Genomic DNA, 20,164 nt, shown 5'->3' with positions numbered 1-20,164 from the left:
ATCCAGATCACGCTTAGATCGATTCTCGATCTTCAGTTCAGCAGCATCAGTGGTGAGTCCTCATTCTTCGAGGACTAGTGACATGTTTACCTTTATCGCTTTTAGTCTTTAGTTTCAGATTTTCTAGACTTAGCTGGGGCATGTCCCAGCACTTCTAGTCAGTTTAGAGGCTTATTTCAGACATAGTTAGATTCAGCTTAGTATTTGAGTTTGATATTTCTTTTGTATTAAACTCTCAAATTTGATATATTCAATTATAGTATATAGGTATTCCCCATCTTATCAGATTTATTTATGATTTAGCTTCCGCATCAGTTTATTATCTTTAGTATGCTCATGATCATGCCAGCAGGGTTAGCTTGGGATCACTTGTGGTCCAAGGTCCCGTGTCCGCGTCTCGGGGGTAGCTCGGGGCGTGACAAAACTTGGTATCAGAGCACTAGGTTTAAGTGTCCTAGGATGTCTGAAAAGCCGCACTAAGTATAGTCATTTTCATAGGTGTGAAGTGCACCACATCTAATGAGATGGAGGCTATGAAGTGTTTTAGGAAAACTTCACTTTCTTGATATTCTTATTGTGCGTAAGGTATGATCTAATTCTATTTTAACTCGACGCTTTACGTTTCAGCGATCATGCCTCCCCATAGAGCTAACTCCAGGAATGCGAAAACTAGGAATGATAACGCAATTCCTCTAGTCCCAGATCAGAAAGTTTCGAATGCAGAGTTTCAAAACACTGTTTAACCTTTAGCTCAAAGTATGAATAATCAGAACAATCAGCCAGTTGAGGGAGATAAACTTAGGGAAATCACTAAGGTAAACAAGAAAGCTAGAACAGGGAACTATGAGTACTCTCAACAGAAATCGGGTGGTGGAAATCACTCACAGTTTTGACGAGATCAGAATAGTAGGGCACCAGGCTCTAAGTCTCAGGGAAGTGTTTCAGGAAATAGGACTTACCCAACTTGTCCAAAGTGTGGTAAGAACCATCCAGGCGAGTGTCTTGCAGGCAAGGAAGGATGTTTTGGGTGTGGCCAGTCTGGTCATAGGGTGAAGAATTGCCCTTTTGCCAGGAAGAGGCAAAAAGGTGGCAGTCAATGCCAAGGCACTAGAGACACTTCTGGAGTTCTTTCTCCTTTCAATTTTTCAAGAAGGCACAAATTATTATTTTTAATTTTGATGATGTGTTTTTCATTTCTATCGGAAACAAACTCTCTCTAAGCTAATGTAGGGTAACATCTACGTACATATGCTATAGTAAAAATGGTTTTTAGTAGCAATAAATATGTCAATTAACAAAGAGTGTTGAAATTTTTATCAGTAATTGTTATAGGCTCTGACGACATTTACAAAGAGTGCTAAAATGTAATTGTCACTCGCAATTGCCTCTAAAAAAATCATTTTTTTGCTAGTGACACTCAGTTTCTGGACCCCACCTGTATGATTATACTGAATTTGTTCTTGTTGTTTTATTGTAAATTTGATGATGATGATTATTTTGTTTTAATGGGTACAGGGTGACAGGTGAAAAAGATGTGCAATTTAAAGTTATGTATTGTGGAATTTGCCATTCTGATCTTCATCAACTCAAGAATGAATGGGGAAATAGCAAGTACCCTATGGTGCCTGGGTAAATTAATTTGTTCATGCCAATTTTCTTTTTCTTTTTGGTTAAATAAAAATCAATTTTTTTTTAATTGTTAGATCCAAAATCATTAACCAGAATTTTCATTAACAAGATTCAAAAATATTAAGGCACAAAGAAGCTAATAGGATTCAACATCCACTATATATACATATAATTAATTTTTCGGCAAAGAACATTTACTAGCTAGTTTTCCTTTTCTCTATATCTTTTCAATTTTCACATTATATTTTGGATTTGAAAGCAATCTTGATTTGGCTCTTAGTCTATATATTTGGCCATATTGAGCTCTTGATACCTCAGTAAATCCTGAGTTGTTGGGACATGTTACTCCCTCCGTCCCATTTTATAAGAGTTAGTTTGACTTGACACGGAGTTTAAAAAAGAAAGGAAGACTTTTAAAACTTGAAGTCTAAAATGAATAATAGAAATTACTGTGACTATAAATCATTTCATTAAGGATAAAATGGACATTTTAAAGTTAAATGTGTCATTTTATTTGGGACGGACTAAAAAGGAAAGTAAGTCATATAAACTGCGATAGAGAGTAAAAACTAGCGGAATTTGTGTCGATTCGATCTACTCGTGAGTGTAACTAATTGTAAATATAATTGCAGGCATGAGGTTGTTGGTGTTGTAACTGAAGTAGGAAGCAAGGTGGAGAAATTTAAGGTTGGAGACAAAGTAGGTGTTGGATGTATGGTAGGATCATGTCGAAAATGTGAGAATTGTAGCGTTGATCTCGAGAATTACTGCCCTCGTCAGATTCCTACATACAACGGCTATAGCTTAGACGGAACCCTCACGTTTGGAGGTTACTCCGACATGATGGTATCCGATGAGCATTTTGTAGTACGTTGGCCTGAAAACTTGTCGATGGACGTTGCTCCCCTGTTATGTGCTGGAATTACTACTTATAGTCCTTTGAAATATTTTGGACTCGATAAGCCTGGAATGCACATTGGTGTTGTTGGTCTTGGAGGGCTCGGACATATGGCTGTTAAGTTCGCTAAGGCATTCGGAACCAAAGTGACTATCATTAGTACATCTGCTAATAAGAAGCAAGAAGCAATTGAGTGTTTGGGCGCAGACTCTTTCTTGATCAGTCGCGATCCTGAGCAGATGAAGGTGAATATAATAACTCGTTATCATTTAACTCTGTGATCATCTTATCTGAATGTTCAAACTGTTTGAGAGAACACTTTCATTTAATAAGTTGTCTTCAACACACTGCTGCCTGATTCTTTTTTCACGAGCCAAGCACGTGAAATAATTTTTTTGACAATGGTGGTATTGAGATTTTTTAACGCACAACCTTCGCCTGCTCTAGTTCCGTATTGAAGTGTGTGACAATCTCACCTAAAAGCTTAAGTTGTTATGCCAATTTAACAATTTAAACACGAGAATGGGGGCTAACCTTTTGTTTATTTGTTTTATTTATATACGAACAGGCTGCAATGAACACATTGGATGGGATTATCGACACTGTTTCTGCGGTGCACCCTATTCTTCCATTGCTTATGTTGATGAAATCTCATGGTAAGCTTGTTATGGTTGGTGCACCAGAAAAACCGGTGGAGTTGCCCGTGTTTCCTCTACTTATGGGTAAGCAAATGCAAGATTTCAAAGCTTCCCGCACATAGTAGTAGCTTAGTGCATCGGGCAGTCTTTACTAAAGTCTGTATACATAAATTAATGTGAAAAACAGGAAGGAAGCTAGTGGCTGGAAGTTGCATAGGAGGGATGAGAGAGACTTAAGAAATGTTGGATTTCGCGGCAAAGCATAACATAACACCAGTTATTGAAGTCGTGCAAATGGATTATGTTAACTCAGCGTTGGAACGTCTTCTGAAATCGGACGTGAAATATCGTTTCGTGCTTGACGTTGGCAATACATTGAACAAGAAATGAGAATAGGAAGGGGTTCAATTATATAGCAGTGTTTCTTTGCTAATTAGATTACATTAATTTCAGAGATGATTAATCAAATGTGTTTCTTGCACTTATTAAAATAGAATAAGAATGTAACATTTTACAGTAGATATCAATGGAGACTATGCAACTGAAGTAGAACTTGATGGTTGGGGAGAAATTATTTGAGCTCCATTGGATTCCAAAGCTTCTGCAATTTATCTATTTGTCAGGAAATGGAAAATGTGATTATATTTCGAAATCATATATATATCCCTAGTGAAATATAAAAAAATAAATTTTTGCCAACCCAAAATTGTACGTACATGTTCCCTTCATAGGCAGTATCCCCAAACTCGCTGCTGATTACTGATACGTACATCACCTATTGCCAATAGAAGAAAGAATGAGAAGAAATAATTTATATATAAACAGAGAACACAATTTCATGAGGTATATATACCTAGAAGAGTTGCCTTTGTTTCTTAGAAGAGGAGCAAGTGGCCTCTTCTTCATCTCTGCTCTTCCTTATCCCAATGCAAAGCTCAGATTCATCTTTATACAATAAACGAACTCCAAATTCCTTCTCTTCTCCAAAAAAATCTAACTTAATGCACCCATAGTCATTTGGTGTTTTTCCATTTGCATTAGATGCATCCCATAAGCCACCAAGAGGTACCAACAAAAATATAATACTATCATAATCAAAATTTTCTGAATTGTTGAATAAGGCAAATTGCTGGGTCATCGACGATCTCCCATCATCACATAAGGGAATCAAATGAGCTGTGATGTAGTCAATAATTAGTTTGCTAGAGTAACATACAGCAAATCCCAAGAACTTATCCGGTTCATACCAATTCTTAGGCAAATTGACTGATACACTTGTGCCCATTCCCTGATATTTGAACCAACTTGGGATATCCTCCTCCGAACTCACAAACACTCTTAGTGACAAGGAATTTGAAGAACAGATGTCATGCTGCAATGATGAGATATTCTGAAACAACAAATTACAGATCCAATCATTGCTCCAATCTGCATGTATTGTATGTAATTGTTGTGGAAATTCTGGCAGCTGTGTAAGCGTCTTGCAATATGATAAGCTCAAGACTCGAAGAGCACCAAGTTCGGATATGCTTTGAGGCAAATGCTCAAAATTAGTTCCAGCGAGATACAACCCTTTCAAAGAGGATAAACATCCAATGTCTTCTGGAAGCTGTGTAAGTCTCTCGCAATATGTTAAGTTTAAGAATTCAAGAGCACAAAGCTGGGTTATGCTACAAGGCAAATGCTCAGAATTATTTCCACTGAGAAACAACACTTTCAAAGAGGATAAGCATCCAATGTCTTCTGGCAGCTGTGTAAGTCTATTGCAATCTGATAAGTTTAAGTATTCAAGAGCACCAAGTTTGGATATGCTTTGAGGCAAATGCTCAAAATTATTTCCGTTTAGCTTCAACTTTTTCAAAGAGGATAAACATCCAATGTCTTCTGGCAGCTTTGTAAGTCTCTTGCAATTTGATAAGTTTAAGCATTTAAGAGCACCAAGTTGGGCTATGCTACAAGGCAAATGCTCAAAATTAGTTCCCTTGAGATTTAACTTTTCCAATGAGAGTAACCCTTGATTCACCAGAGGGAACACAAAGAACACTCCATCTGATCTAGGTTGTCCAAAACTCAAACTTTTAAGCTTGTTCAACCGGATGATGGAAGACGGAGGACGTGAGTTTAGAGTATAGCTGGCATCAAGCTCCTCCAAGTTTTCAAAATCACCTATCTCTTCTGGCAAGCTTTCAAGTTTTGAGCACCCAGACACATCTAGTTCCCTTATTCCAAGGATTTCTGGAAATTTCTCTAAACTAGAGCAGCTTTCTAGATTCGAAAATTCCACATTAACATATGGAAACCTCTCAAGGTTTGTACAATAAGACAAATTTAACTCAATGAGTTTTTTGCAATCCTTGAGGGAAGGATGAACTTCTTCAAGACTGCTACAATACTGTAGATGCAAATACTGCAAATTTGGCATCCCCTTGAAATCTGGTGTTCTCTTCAGGCTTTCGGAGCAACTTAGATTTAGCCTCCGTAGAGACGGCAATTGCTGCTATTCAAAACACAGAAAGAATGATGAAATACATTAGTTTGAGTTTATGAAATAAATAACTTATTTTATTTAAATACAAGAATAATAATTCTAGGACAAGACAAAATAGAAAGTATCTCAAATAGAAAGGTACCTTTGTTTCATTCCATAAATAATGCAATGAACTACATCGAAGTTCAAGATGAACAAGCCTTTTGGGATTAAAATTTTCTGGCAATAACTTCCAAGGATATTTAGTCCAGTCAAGCCAACGCAAGTTGTTGGAAAGGTACTCAATGGAGCCATCTTGGCAATTGGAGTCGGGCATCCTATTAGATACGTATTTATGAAATATGCCTAATATCCTAAGCCTTTGCATATTTTTCATTGCGTCTTTGCTAAAGCATGGTGTTTCAGAATAAGTAAACCAGATTGCATCCACTGCCATGGCCCCCTATAAAAAGATCATGAATCAACATGTCATGTACAATCCACTTATCAATATCATTGTTTTCTTACAAATTTTTGTCATGTTTTATATTATTTATTATTGTACTTGAAGAGCTAGCACCATCAAATAAAATTTTAGGTACAAATATTAGTTAAGAGAAATGCTTTGCGTAATTAATTTTATTTTTTAATGATACATTTGTGGAGAAGTTTATTAGACTCAAGTTAAAAAGTTTCCCATGCTCTCATAAAACAAAAATGGTAACTGAAATAGTGTCAATAAATGTAATCTTATAAATGAAAAAAAAAATAATGATCAAGTGAATTAGTAAGGTAATTAAGTTTTGGCCCTCCTGAATTTTATTTTTTCATTTATGAATTTTTACTAATAAAAAATTACTTAGGGTAAAAAAATGGGTGATATTAGCTTTTAAAAAATTATTGATTAAATTAGTATGAACAAATTAAATATTGTATAAATTTCAAGTTAATCCAAAGAATGATATAAGATTAAATATATTAAGTGGTAATTCATAACTTAATAACATGGGATAAACAAACTAGGTAGTGTGGATTTGAAACAACTTAAATGACTTGTGCGTCAGTATATGAAGCTAGAGTAACAGAGTGTGTGTGTGTCTATATATATATATATATATATATATATATATATATATACTATTGAATTGTTTAGCTTACTTACCATATTGTCCATCATCACCTCTTCGAAATCTTCAACATTCCATATTCTACTAGATGGTTTTCCGGAATCTTTTTGCATTTTCACTGTGTATTTGCCCATATCTTCAATCAAGTCATGCATTTCAATTCTATCATATTTAGAGATGAACACAAGGGATTTGTCAATTAGGACATTCAATATGTATTCAGCTCCAGATTCATAGCTCTCAACAATTTGCATGACTTCTTCTCTATTTTCTCCTCGGAAGAAACATGCAATATCTAGAAATATCTTTTGCTCTGTGGGCTCCAATCCATCATAACTTATTTTGAGTTTTTCAACAATTTCTGAATTAGACTTTTTCTTTATTTGGTCTACAATTTTTTTCCACTTATCTACACCTTTCTTATGCAGCAAAGAACCCCACACCTTGAGGGCTAAAGGAAGGCCATTAGCCTGATTTACTACCTCCAATGAGAACTTCTCAAAACACTCATCTGGAACTTTCTTTTTGAAAGCATGTTGATTGAACAATTGCATAGCTTCATCATCAGGTAGTGTCTGCACTTCATATATTGCATCATTATTCTCTATCAATTGTCTATTTCTAGTTGTTACAATAACTCTGCTCCCTTTACCAAACCAACCAACATCACCTGCTAAATACTCCAAATGATCTCTTGCATCAATGTCATCAAGCACAATCAACACCTTCTTCATAGAAGAAAGTCTCCTCTCAATCATTTCCTGCCCATCATACTTATTATTGACGTAATCACCTTTTTTTCTTAACAGTACAGAGAGAAGGGTATTTTGTAAAGAATGCAGTTGATTATTTCTTGCATTTTCTTTAACATCGGCAAGAAAACAAGCAGCTTTAAATTGATCAGATAGAGTATCAAAGAAGGCTTTTGCTATCGTCGTTTTACCGACTCCGCCTATTCCCCAGATCCCAACAATTCGAACATCATTGATTTCCATTTGAAGTAGGGATTCTAGTTTCTCTAAATGAGCATGTATTCCCACAACATCTTTCAAACGAGCACTCTTGCAAAGTTTGGAAGAGATGTTGTCGACGATCTGCTCAATTTCCTTTGATTGATCAATCCTACATAAATTAGAGATTGAATGTTGACAATGTGAGGAAGTCAAGTATTAGAAAGTATTTTCATACTTTTAATGTTCAAGAGCGTATTAAATAGGAAACATTATAGTTCAGGGTAATATATAGAAACATATTGTTATTTTTTTTCATCAAAAGCAATTATTTGTTTCCAACTCACCCGTCATGAATATGATGTCCTTTTAGATCTGCGGCAGCAGTTAGGGAATTCCTCCATCCTCGAACCTTCTGCATCCCCTCAACATCATCCTTATACCTCGATTCGTGTTTGGCAAATGCCTCTGCAAAGCTCTCAATTTGGTATCGAACATGTGATGTATCCACATAATAGAAGACCGGTATAACTGTTTGTCCATTTTCTTTCTCCTTGCATTCCATCATCTTCACTAGTTCATTCAAGCACCACCTTGACGTAGCATAATTCTTTGAGAAAACGATTACAGCAACTTGAGACTCTTCTATCGCTTGCACGAGTTCTTTTGAGATGGAATCGCCATCCTGTAGCCTTTCATCATCTAGAAAGGTGAATATTCCCCTATTTTTCAAGCCTTTGTGCAAGTGACTCGTAAAATTATTCCGGGTATCAACTCCTCTGAAACTTAGAAAGACATCGTACTTCCATCGAGGACAGTTTTGTGAATTACTCGCAAAAGAAGAAGAAGATGATGCCATAGATTCAATTAATTATCTGAAAAGAAAAAGTGAAGTGTATGGATCGGATGAGACCAATTGATGAACAAATTAGTTATATAGAGGAAAGTAGAAATAAACACTCCAGTCTATGGTTATGGACCCACTATCCATCTGCACAAAGAAAAATTGGACCACATTATTATTACGAACAAGCAATACAAATCCCACTAGTTTAGAGTCTAATTACGTATTTTTATTTTAGTTTTTGAAATTATCTTTTGAACCATATTTTTACTTTTGGGCACTCAGATACATGTATCTCAAATATATGCGGGTCAAATTTGATGTAATTTGTTCCAATTACATTGTATATTCAAGTGTGACACGTATGTATCAGAGATACACTGACTCTCTTTCTCACCCTCTCTCTATGTATTTGTATTTCATAATATATCTAGTATTAAGAAAAATATGTGTATCTAGTATCAAAAGATATATGTTGACTTTCTTGCTCGCCTCTCTCCTCTCTCGCTCACCTCTCTCCCTCTTTCGCTAGCCTCTCTCAATCTGTTACTACTCCCTTTGTCTCAATTTATGTGACACATTTTGGATTTCGAGATTCAAACAAATCTATCTTTGACCGTAATTTTTTCATATTTCTTTTAATTATTTTGAATTATCAATTATTGAGACTTATAGTACTTTTTATGTAGTTTACAAATATATAAATTTCATTTTAAAAAATTTGAAGATTCCATGAGCAAATTTTCGGTCAAACTTAAACTGTTTGACTATCGAAAAGCGAAATGTGTCACATAAATTGGGACAGAGGGAGTAGTATTTATAGTAGAAATGTTTGTGTAATTAGATAGTTTTCTCCTACTATTTTTGATGGATTTTTACCTTTCATCACAATGAACGGATGAAGTCAAGTCGCGTTGTCGTTGACAAAGAAATTGCCCTTCTTTTTTCTTTGCACTAGTATGTGCTTGTACTTCAATTTTTAGTGGTCCATTGTGTGGATATACATTAGAGTTTCCAAGAAATTTCCTACATTTATTGTTTTCGACTGGTTGTTTATATTCGATGAAAGTCTAGTCTTCATGTTTTGTAGGTAAAAAATTTGGAAGACGGGGTCTACTCCAATTGAATTATTGCTATGGGTTCCACAGCAAAATGAACACAGTGGACATCTCAAAATGTAAGTGCATGAAGCTACAAAGAAAGGCTATATCTTGAAAAATATCTCCATTGAAGCAAATTATTGTGAGTTAGTTTTACTTAGTATTATGTATCCGCATAGATGCTTGACTTAATTCAGATTCGTGTCGAGAGGTTTTACATCAATAATCAAGGCACAAACTCAAAATATTTAATTAAGAATGAAGAAATAATTATGACTCTATCATAATTATTGTTATTGTTCAATCTCTCATTTAATAATTGTAATTAACTAATAATTATTTTTATTTATGGTTATGAATTCACTGTAAGATAAATTGGACCATATCTCTGCTTTTGATTGATTATTATTTGGAAAAAATTGTAATTAACTAATTTCTCTGTTTCAGTTTATAGATTCACTTTCTTTTTTAGTCAGTTCCAAAAATAATGACGGATAAGAAACAAACGATATACCCTATCAATAGTTGCTCGACCACTTGAGCTACATTGATTTCAAGAGAGATGTCACATCACTTCTATTAAAACAGGAGTTATATAAATATTTGTAGGTTCAAGAAGATTGGATTATCGTATACCCAACTTCTTTTCTCAAGCCAAGAATCTAGTTGTTTTGTAACAAACAGAGAAACTTGTCACTGGATGGAAATAGAAAATACTCAATTTGTTTCAATATGATTGTTTTATTTTTTTATTTTTCAGTCCGCTTAGAAAAGAACGTATATCTTTCCTTTTATTTAAGGGAAAATAACAAGGGCAACTTGAGAGTATTTGAATGCTTTCAAGAGTTCTTCTAGGATCAAATCGCCATGTTTTAGCCTTTTATTAATTTAAAAGGTGATTATTTTCCTCTTTGTTAAAAGTTCGTACAAATAACTCTTGTAATTGTTTTACGAGTATCTTTGCCTCTCTCTTTAGTCAACTGGTAAATTTCCATAGTAAGTAGTAGGAAATTTCTTCACGCCTTCCACACATTTATATTTAATTGTGACATGGATTAAAGTGCTGACAATTGTGCATGAACTTGACAAATTCCAACAAAAATTGGAAAAAGTCACCCAACTCTCGAAAAGCACAGTGAGACAACTAAAAAGAAATAAAGGTGTGGGAGCCATTCGCCTTACAAGGGCCTCACGCGTGCCTTCCATTTTACATTGTTAACCGCGTTAAAAAATTTGGGGTAAGGTGTGGGGATCATGTGCCTTTACCCCTTTGCTTTTTAATACTTTTTTGTTGTCATTTTGGAATTTCAGCCAAAAAAAAAACTTGCCCTCTCTGGACTACAAAATGGACTGCTAAAAGTACGGATGAAGCTTCAAAGAAAAAGAGTCCCAAATGAGAAGAAACAAAATTTTAGGAGAAGTTAAATGGAATTATTGTAATAGGCGGAGCCACTTAAGGTGAAGGGTGGTTTGGTGCACACACATCGCTAGAAAATTATGTGGTATATCAAGATTAAATATTAATTTGTTATTACAAGTGTATATTTAATTTTTTTACACACTTAACATAACTAAGAAAAATATTTGCACACCCTTCACTAAATTCCTAATTCCGCTGAGAAATTTATTGATCCACAAGTACAAACACCAACCTCCCTTTATCTAGCGTAATTTTTTACCATACATTTAAAAAACCACCAAAGGATGTGGCGGAGCGGAAAGGCTGCTCCTCACTTAATCAGAGGTTTCGGGTTCGAGCCCTCGGTATGAAAAAGTCCTAGGTATGGAGTACTTAATTTCCTCCAAATGGAGCCTTAAGTGGCGTGAATTCAGAATAGTCGAGCTTCAATGCGGTACCAGATACCAGATAAAAAAACAAAAATAAAATAAAAAATACATTCTAAGAAATTTCAGCTCCACAAATCCAATGGGGTTTTAACCATACATTTATTACTGATAGGTTGAATTTATCACAATTGAATATATATGAGTATGTTTCACCATCTCTTAAATTTCTATGACTTGAAATTTGGTACAAAATTATTAATTAGTAAGACAATATGTAATTATTTTAAACTATAAAGTGAATTAGTATTTAGGGTAGAAACTATAAACTATAAAGTGAATTAGACTTGACTTCGCAATGAATTGATGAAGTCAAGTCATGTTGTCGGTGACATAAAAATTACCCTTATTTTTTCTTTGCACCTTTATTTGCTTGTACTTTTAGTGGTCCATTAATTGTGTGCATATTGTATTAAAGTTTCCAAGAAATTTCCTACTTACTTCTACTGGTCGTTTGGTGTGAAGGACAATACCAAATAGTCTCGGGATTAAATTATAGTACCACTTAATTTGTTGTTTGATTGGCAAGACCGGGATAACTTATCCCGGGAATAATAATTAGTACCGGGATAAGTTATCCCTCCCCATGGGTGGTATAGTAATCCCGGGATAACTTAAGTAAATGACAAAAATGTCTCTTTCAACCCTTTTGTGACCTCACTTTTTACATTCATGAAGGGCATTTTTGTAAACAAATAAATTGTTCTTAAAATTTATTATTTTGAATATAACAAACCAAACACTCAATAAAAAATAATCTCATCATAACTTATCCCATCATAATTTATCCCATCATAACTTGAATTCAAACCAAACGACCCTATATGTAGATATTTATTAAAATAAGTCTTTTGACCGGTTATTTATCTTCAATACAATGAACTCTACTCTTCATGCTTGGCCAGTCACAAAGAAATTGCTAGGACACTACCTTATCGTTTCAAATAAACAAGGCCCACAATTTGTTAGGTAAAGTTTCATTTTATTTCTTTCTATTTAGATTATTTTTATTCACTTAATTTATTTTCGACTAAGAAATGTTTTGATTCTAAGGTGAGTTTTAATGGATATCAATAAAATTGGTATGATGTTCAAGTTAAAATTTTATCTGAGGCAATATCTTATTAGGATTGGTAAGGTACGTATGCCTAGCCCCTCTTACTAGTAACTTATTCTTATTGATATCTTTTTATTTTTAATAAAAGACTGCTAGACACTTTGCCTATTGATAAATTTGCTATAAAAAAGAATAGTTCCTTTTACCAGCAAGATGAATAATTAATAAACACGAGAAAATTCAATATCATAATTCAATGTTTCTGATAGCAAAAGATATGTATGTTCATCAATTTTGACAACTCTGATTCTAATTCACACAACTCCAGTGGAATACGTTTGATTCCTGGAAATAGCTCCCTTTGCTCCGTTAGCTGGTGTAAGAGAGATCTTGTATCACCTTTACTAATATATAAGAGAATGAATTATTGCATACACAAGTTCTTTCGCGAATCTCTTTCTTAGGCAGAGGAAACATGTGCCCTTCATATGCAGTGGTACGCGAAACTCCAAGTTTGCACTGCATACAGTAAAACATAGACGTTACTTGTTGCTTTCACAAAGATTGAAGTTAACAAGCTGGAAAACATAGACGTTACTTATTGCTTTCATAGACATGAAAAATCAAGAAAGTTTGGGGTTACTTATTCCTTAATTGATTTACACGAAAAATCGCCACTAAAAATCACTCATAACCTTTCGTGGCAATATTTCAGAATTTTGTGGCAACTATTGTCGCCGCTAAAGGTCTAGTTCTTTTTGTAGTGAATCCTAGTTGGCAACGCTTAGGTGGGAGGATTAGTCCCACGTGGCTTGCCATGTCACTAAAAATTTGGGGTGTTAACTCTTGAGGATGTTTGTGGTAGGAGAACGGCAAGAGCATTTTTTATCCCAAAATGTAACGAAGGGTATAAATGGTCTATTTCGCATAGTTCAAGGGCAATTTTGACCCTTTTCCGTAGATAGAGAGATTTGAAAGTTGAAAATTAGAATAGAAGATTATCGAGCATTGTCTAATTTTCTTTTTAGTATTGTTTTTATTACTCTCCTATTATCTTATTCTTAATTTGTTTTTGCATCCTCTTTACTTTATCGTATTAATTATTTATATTGTTCTCTTCTCTATTCAGTTATAGTAAATTTCAAATCTTCGTCCATCTCTACCTCTTTAAGTAATTTACAATTAATAAAAAGAATTCAAATTCTCAAAAGTTTTTTAATTATTTTTTGGCTGTGATTATATATATATATATTATATATATTCCGACTTTAGACCACTAAATCACCAACTCTTTCACCAACTCTATTAAAAAATAATAAGACCAGAGAATATAGACTACTCCTTCTAGTGATTGATGTTCTTTTTATTGTTTAATACGATTATTTTAAGCAATATTGTTATTCTATAATATTTGACAAAGTTGATTATGTCGGATGACGCGTGGTATTATCTATCAAGAATAAGAATATCAAATAAAATAATTAATGAATTTATTGGATGTGTTTCCTGTTAATAAATTTAATACAACAAAAATCTGAATTAATCAGATCAATTATACCTAATTTTGTATTAAATAAAAATATAAATAAAAAATAAATAAATAAAACAAAGAAGAGGTTTATAAACCACCTACTATTCTCATTCCCATTTCTTCCCACGATCACATTCCCCCCACACCACCATATTTTCTCATCTATAAAATTTTATGGAGCAATTGACGTAATTCTATTCAAAATTATTGTTTTTCTTCATATCTTATATGAAATGCTAATATTCAAAATTTCCAAATCGTAGAAAATAAAGGAATAGTGAAACTCCATAAATTTTATTCTCTTACATCCAAATGGGTAGCAAAAAATCTAGGTTAGTATTTTTGTAAAAATTCAGATAATTTTTTTCTATCTATTCGGTGAATAATTTTTTTCCTTTTTTTTTAATTTATAAAAGTTGATAAAATAATCCAAAGTGATCAAATTTCACATGATGTTAGAAATTAGTATTTCTCATTGATTTTATTTCCACATTTGTATGTGTGGAAACTATGGAGTTTTATTGATATTCTCTTTTATTGATTTATTTATATAGGATGTGAGATAATATGATAATTTTTGTGTTGTTAATATTTCTTGATGTTATGCTATAATTTAACTTATATTACTTTATGACAAATTAAATTATATATATTATATTTTTGTTGCGAGATTATGCCACATTTTGCCAAGAATCAAACATTTATTTATTTCTTTTCAATAGAAAAAAAGAATATATATATATATATATATTGAATTAATTTCAGAAAATAAATTAAATTAAAAACTTGAATAATGCTAAAAGATATTGTAAATCAATTAAGGAATAAAATGTTTTTTTTTTCGAAAGTAGAATACAAGTGTAAAATTAAATTAAATTTCATGAGTGAGAAAATTTTATAATTTTTTTTGGAAATTATAATATACGAAAAGTAATAGACAAGGATATATAGAATCTCTTTATTTTACTCTTCATATTTATATTCCTTAAATATATAGTGTTAAACAATAATTATGCACAAATCATTATCATATTTCAAAATATGAAAAGGTAACATTTTAAGTTTTATTTTTGCAGGATGATTGGTGTGTGAGTTCGTTGGATTTGAATTTTTATTTTTGAGATATTATTACAGTTATTATCTATGCATATTTAAAGTTTAGTATTTGTTTGATAATATTATTTAATTATTAGATAAATTTTGAAATTATCAATAAATTAATAGTTAGAATTATATATATCAACTAACCGCGTAACACGCGTGCACATATACTAATTAAAAAAGAAGAAGAGAAGATTGACCAAAAAAAAAAAGTATAAATTGGAAAAAAGTGAGAGCGCCATTTATTAGACGACTAGACACCACTTTTCAAGGAATGCTGTTATTAGCAAATTCCTTAAACAATTAAAAAAAAAAGGAAGGAAAGTTTGTGAGAAAGAAAAAGTGAATTACATGGCCCTACTTGCATGGAAAAAAAAAAATGAATCAACAAAAATAAATAAAGACTAGAGGAGGACAAAAGTTTATGGCTATTTTTATTAATTAAAAGAAGTAGAAAATTCCTCCAAAGACCACCTACCCACCCCACACCAAACCTTCACAATAATACATAAACAATGGACAGCTAAAAATACAAGTGGATGTGTTTATAAGGAGGAAAATATGTTCCAAAAAATGTTTGATTTTCTTATGTTTAATTGATCAAAAATATTTTTATTAAAATATTGTTCTTAACACCACCTTGAAACTAACTAGATCAATTATCAGTTGTTACTTTTTCGAACTATCATTATCTACTCAAGTATATATACTTTAGTACGTAAATAATGATAATTTAAATAGGAAAAAGAGACGTAGAATGTGAAACACTCCCACACACACAACAAAAGAGCAAAGGAAAACGTGTTTTTTAACACTAATCTTTAAATTTTTATGAAGTTAATATAGAAATCAAGGACCCTACTTGAATGGAAAAGAAGAATCAACAACTATATAAAAAGACCAGAGGAGGACAAAAGCATTAAAAAATTCCTCCAAAGACCACCTACCCACTTGCACCAAAATTTCACAATAATACATACACAATGGACAGCTAAAAATACAAGAGGAAAATATGTTTGAAAAAATATTTGATTTTCTCATGTTTAATTAGTTAAAAATATTTTTCTTACTAAAATTAAGTTACTTAAATATAAGAAAACTAATTTTATTTTTATTGAAAATAAGAAAAACAAATTTCACAAATACATGTACACGATACATCTAATAAATTATTGAACCAATGTTGAGCCACACCCACCTCAACTTTAATAAAAGGAAGTGGGAAAGTCAGTGAGAAAGAAAAAAGGGAAAGAGATTTGTCCTTTCCTTAATTAAACTAATTTGTGAATGTAAAAAGTGAACTTTGAAATTCTAAAATATGTTACTCTCTTCGTCCACTATTGTTTGTCAGGTATACTACAAATAGTTGTCCAAAATTAATTATCAATTTAAACAATCAAGAAATAATTAGTCATTTTTTCCAATTTTGTCCTTAATAATTACATAAATACTAGTTTCAAAAAGTACTGGTCATTTTAAAGTTACAAGACTACTTTAATGTGACAAAGTTACTTTTACCGTTTTCAAAAAGTACAAACCATTTTAATAATGATTGATAGTAGGGTTATATTAGTCAAATTGCACCTTATATTACTCTCTCCGTCCGCTATTTTTTGTCAGGTATACTAAAAATAGTTGTCCAAAATTGATTGTCAATTTAAACAATCAAGAAACAATTAGTCATTTTTTTTCAATTCTACCCTTAATAATTACCTAACTATTGGTTTCAAAAAGTAGTTATTTTGAATTTACAAGACTACTTTAATATGAAAAAAGTTACTTTTACGGTTTTCAAAAAAGTACAAACCATTTTAATAATGATTGATAGTAGGGTTATATTAGTCAAATTAAACCTTATATTAAATTTTCTTAAGAGTTGTGCATGATTTTATCCTGACAAACAATAGTGGACGAAGCGAGTAAATTTTTCTTAAGGGTTGTGCATGATCTTACCCTAACAAACAATAGTGGATGGACACAAAGAAGAAGATGTTAACACAAATGAAATTTAGCAGAAACTAATTTATGGATGGAAAAAATGAACATTGAATTTGCTAATTTACCATTAATTAAGGAGTTCAAATTTTAAGATAATTATTCAATACTATATTTAAGAGATTTGGGTGTCTGATTAAATATTTTAAAATATATGGTATACATATTAAAAGTGATATTATGTGTAATTTTTTTTAAAGTATAGATAAATTAAGTATATATGGTAATAAAGTATGTCTAGTTATGTAGTTTTTTCTTAGATGTAACTTTTATCATTAATATGGTATGTCGGAAATGTGAGAATTGTAGCGTTGATCTGGAGAATTATAGTTCGCGTCAGTAGTGGCGTAGCCACAGCCCTAGGGTTTTTGAATAGTTAAAGGACCAAAACTGATAAGTTTTTGAATAGTTAAAGGACTAAATCCGTTAAGTGTATAGTTAAGGGACCATTTTAGACCTACTCCTATAGTTAAGGGACCATTTATGTCATTTTCTCAATTTTTGATCATACATTCTAAAAAAACCACCAAAGTATCTGGTGGAGCGGATGAGGCTACTCCTCACTCAACCAAAGATTTTAGATTCGAGCCCTGGATATGGAAAAATCCTTGGTAGGGAGCGTTTCCTCCAAATGGGCCCCTACGTGGCAGGAATTTAGAATAGTCGAGTTCCAATGCGGTTATCGAACACCGAATAAAAAAACCAAAAAAAAATATGTTCTAAGAAATTTAGCTCCACAAATCCAATGGGGTTTTTAACCATATATTTATTACTGATTTGAATCTATCACAATCGAATATATACGAGTACGTTTCACCATCTCTTAAATTTCTATTACTCCTCGATATATCAATGTTGTTAATTAATTAGCAAATAGGGTTAACTTAATAAAGGAGTAATAATTGCTAGTAATTATTTAATTCTTCTAATTTATGGTATGGACCCACTGTCCATCTTTACAAAGAAAAATTGTATTACATATTGGCGAAATAACTTGTATCAGTTTGTATTCTGAACCCTTCTACTTACCCTCTTGTCATCTGGACCCTTAAATTCAATTAAAATGAGACTTTTAAGCCCCTCCAACCATGCTCTCCTTTATATAATTGACATGTCATATCCACGTCAGATATATTAATGACATATCATATCCACGTCAAATATATTAATGCCATATCATAATTATTTCATAACTATTTTTAAAAATTATTAACCAAAATTATTTAATAAAATGTAAAATAATAACATTTTAATTTATTTTTGGCAATTTTTAAAGTGAATTTCCATACATCCAATTCTCCCTATTTTCACTGATTCACGACCAAAATTGACCGGAGAAAGCCATCGCCGCCGTCGTCGTCATTTTTGCCGAAGAAATCACATATACTTTCTCCCATTCCCATCTTCATCTCTGCCACACATCATCACTATTTTTCTTTCCTCCTCCAACCTCCACAAAAACAACAACCTAAGCCACCGCACCACTAGATCTGGCCGAAAAACCTCTTCACTGCCATGATCGTACCCTCACCCACCTCGCTCTCCTCTCCACTAGCCAGTGTCGCCTCTCTCTCACACTGATCTATTGCGAAATAGTGGTGGCCGTGCACCACCAGTGCCACTTCTCTCTCACGCCACTGCGATTCAATGGTCTCCGGCGAGCGCTGGTCCGCTTTCCCCCTCCGCGGTGAATCAATCGCCAAAATCTGCTAAACAATCAACTTTGAATTTCTATTTCTCCATAAGTAATTTCAAAAAAAAAAAAAAAAAGGTGTACCTTTCTAAGTAGTAAGCAAAGGTAGCAATGGAGATGGTAGCAAAAATAGGCTTATATGCTGACTGAACGAAACGATCCATCCCACTATCCATCACTAATTTTGTTATTATTATCATCCCAGTAAATTGTTGAGAAGGAAAAAAAAAAACTTTGGTCACGCGTGATAATGGCCAAAAAGGAGGCAGTAATGGCCACTGGCCAGTGGGGGAAGAAGACTTACTTTTTAATTATTTTTTAAAAAATATATATTTCTTTTATAATTTTAATATTTTTTTAACCTAAAAAAGTTATTCACTCGCCTTAAATGTGTAAAGTCACACACTTTTGCCAACTCAGCCATCTTAAAGACACGTAAGCTTGGTCAATGGTCAAAGAGATTAGTTAAAATGTGTTTTATTGAGTTTAAGGGTCCAGATGACAAAGGCGTAAGTAGAAGGGTTCATAATACAAACTGATACAAGTATAAGGGTCCACCAGACCATTTCGCCTTACATATTTGTATTTCAGAATGTATTTAGTTTCTTTGATATATGTATCTGACTTGGAATTTGGTACAAAATTATTAATTAGTAAGACAATAGGTAATTCGTAATTATTTTAAACCATAAAGTGAATTAGTATTTAGGGTATAACTATAAACTATAAAGTGAAATAGACTTGACTTCGCAATGAATTGCTGAAGTCAAGTCGTATTGTTGGTGACATAAAAATTACCCTTGTTTTTTCTTTGCACCTTTATTTGCTTGTACTTTTAGTAGTCCATTAATTGTGTGCATATTGCATTAAAGTTTCCAAGAAATTTCCTACTTACTTCTACTAATGTACATATTTATTAAAATAAGTCTTTTGACCGGTTATTTATCTTCAATACAATGAACTCTACTCTTCATGCTTTGCCAGTCACAAAGAAATTGCTAGGACATTACCTTATCGTTTTAAATAAACAAGGCCCACAATTTGTTAGGTAAAGTTTCATTTTACGTCTTTCTATTTTAGATTATTTTTATTCATCTAATTTATTTTCGACTAAGAAATATTTAGATTATAAGTTGAGTTTTAATGGATGTCAATAAAATCGGTATGATGTTTCAAGTTAAAATTTTATCTGAGAGGATTGGTAAGGTACGTATGCCTTAGCCCTTCTTATTAGTAACTTATCCTTGTTGATGCCTTTTTATTTTTAATAAAAGACTGCTAGACACTTT

The 20,164-nt window shown here is 32.6% G+C and overlaps 3 protein-coding genes and 1 pseudogene across 3 annotated transcripts in view; 1 reads left to right on the top strand and 3 right to left on the bottom strand.

The window, feature by feature from the left end:
* The first annotated feature begins 758 nt into the window (after window positions 1–758).
* On the top strand, window positions 759–3,472 carry LOC125846084 (8-hydroxygeraniol dehydrogenase-like). The gene is made up of 5 exons (XM_049525536.1): window positions 759–886; window positions 1,516–1,629; window positions 2,262–2,772; window positions 3,096–3,249; window positions 3,353–3,472. The coding sequence occupies exons 1-5, from the start codon at window positions 759–761 to the stop codon at window positions 3,400–3,402; spliced, it is 957 nt and encodes a 318-aa protein (XP_049381493.1). The 3' UTR covers window positions 3,403–3,472.
* Window positions 3,473–3,630: 158 nt separating this feature from the next.
* LOC125843914 (TMV resistance protein N-like) lies at window positions 3,631–8,583 on the bottom strand. Its single transcript, XM_049523139.1, has 7 exons — window positions 8,057–8,583; window positions 6,795–7,881; window positions 5,796–6,095; window positions 5,133–5,659; window positions 4,019–4,784; window positions 3,882–3,940; window positions 3,631–3,766 (listed from the first exon to the last, which is right to left on the bottom strand). The coding sequence occupies exons 1-5, from the start codon at window positions 8,566–8,568 to the stop codon at window positions 4,019–4,021; spliced, it is 3,192 nt and encodes a 1,063-aa protein (XP_049379096.1). The 5' UTR covers window positions 8,569–8,583; the 3' UTR covers window positions 3,631–3,766; window positions 3,882–3,940.
* LOC125843918 (TMV resistance protein N-like) overlaps window positions 3,711–20,164 on the bottom strand; it is a 156,696-nt gene continuing 140,242 nt past the window's right edge. The window contains exon 5 of the mRNA XM_049523141.1: window positions 3,711–3,777. The gene's annotated coding sequence lies outside the window, so the exon portion shown is untranslated. The remainder of the gene's footprint in view (window positions 3,778–20,164) is intronic.
* Window positions 18,667–20,164, bottom strand: part of LOC125846083 (TMV resistance protein N-like) — a 7,455-nt pseudogene continuing 5,957 nt past the window's right edge.

The sequence above is a fragment of the Solanum stenotomum genome, chromosome 11, assembly GCF_019186545.1.
Source record: "Solanum stenotomum isolate F172 chromosome 11, ASM1918654v1, whole genome shotgun sequence".
Classification (NCBI taxonomy): Eukaryota; Viridiplantae; Streptophyta; class Magnoliopsida; order Solanales; family Solanaceae; genus Solanum; species Solanum stenotomum.
The sequence above is the reverse complement of the archived record's forward strand: the minus strand, read 5'-3'. Positions and strand labels throughout refer to the sequence as shown.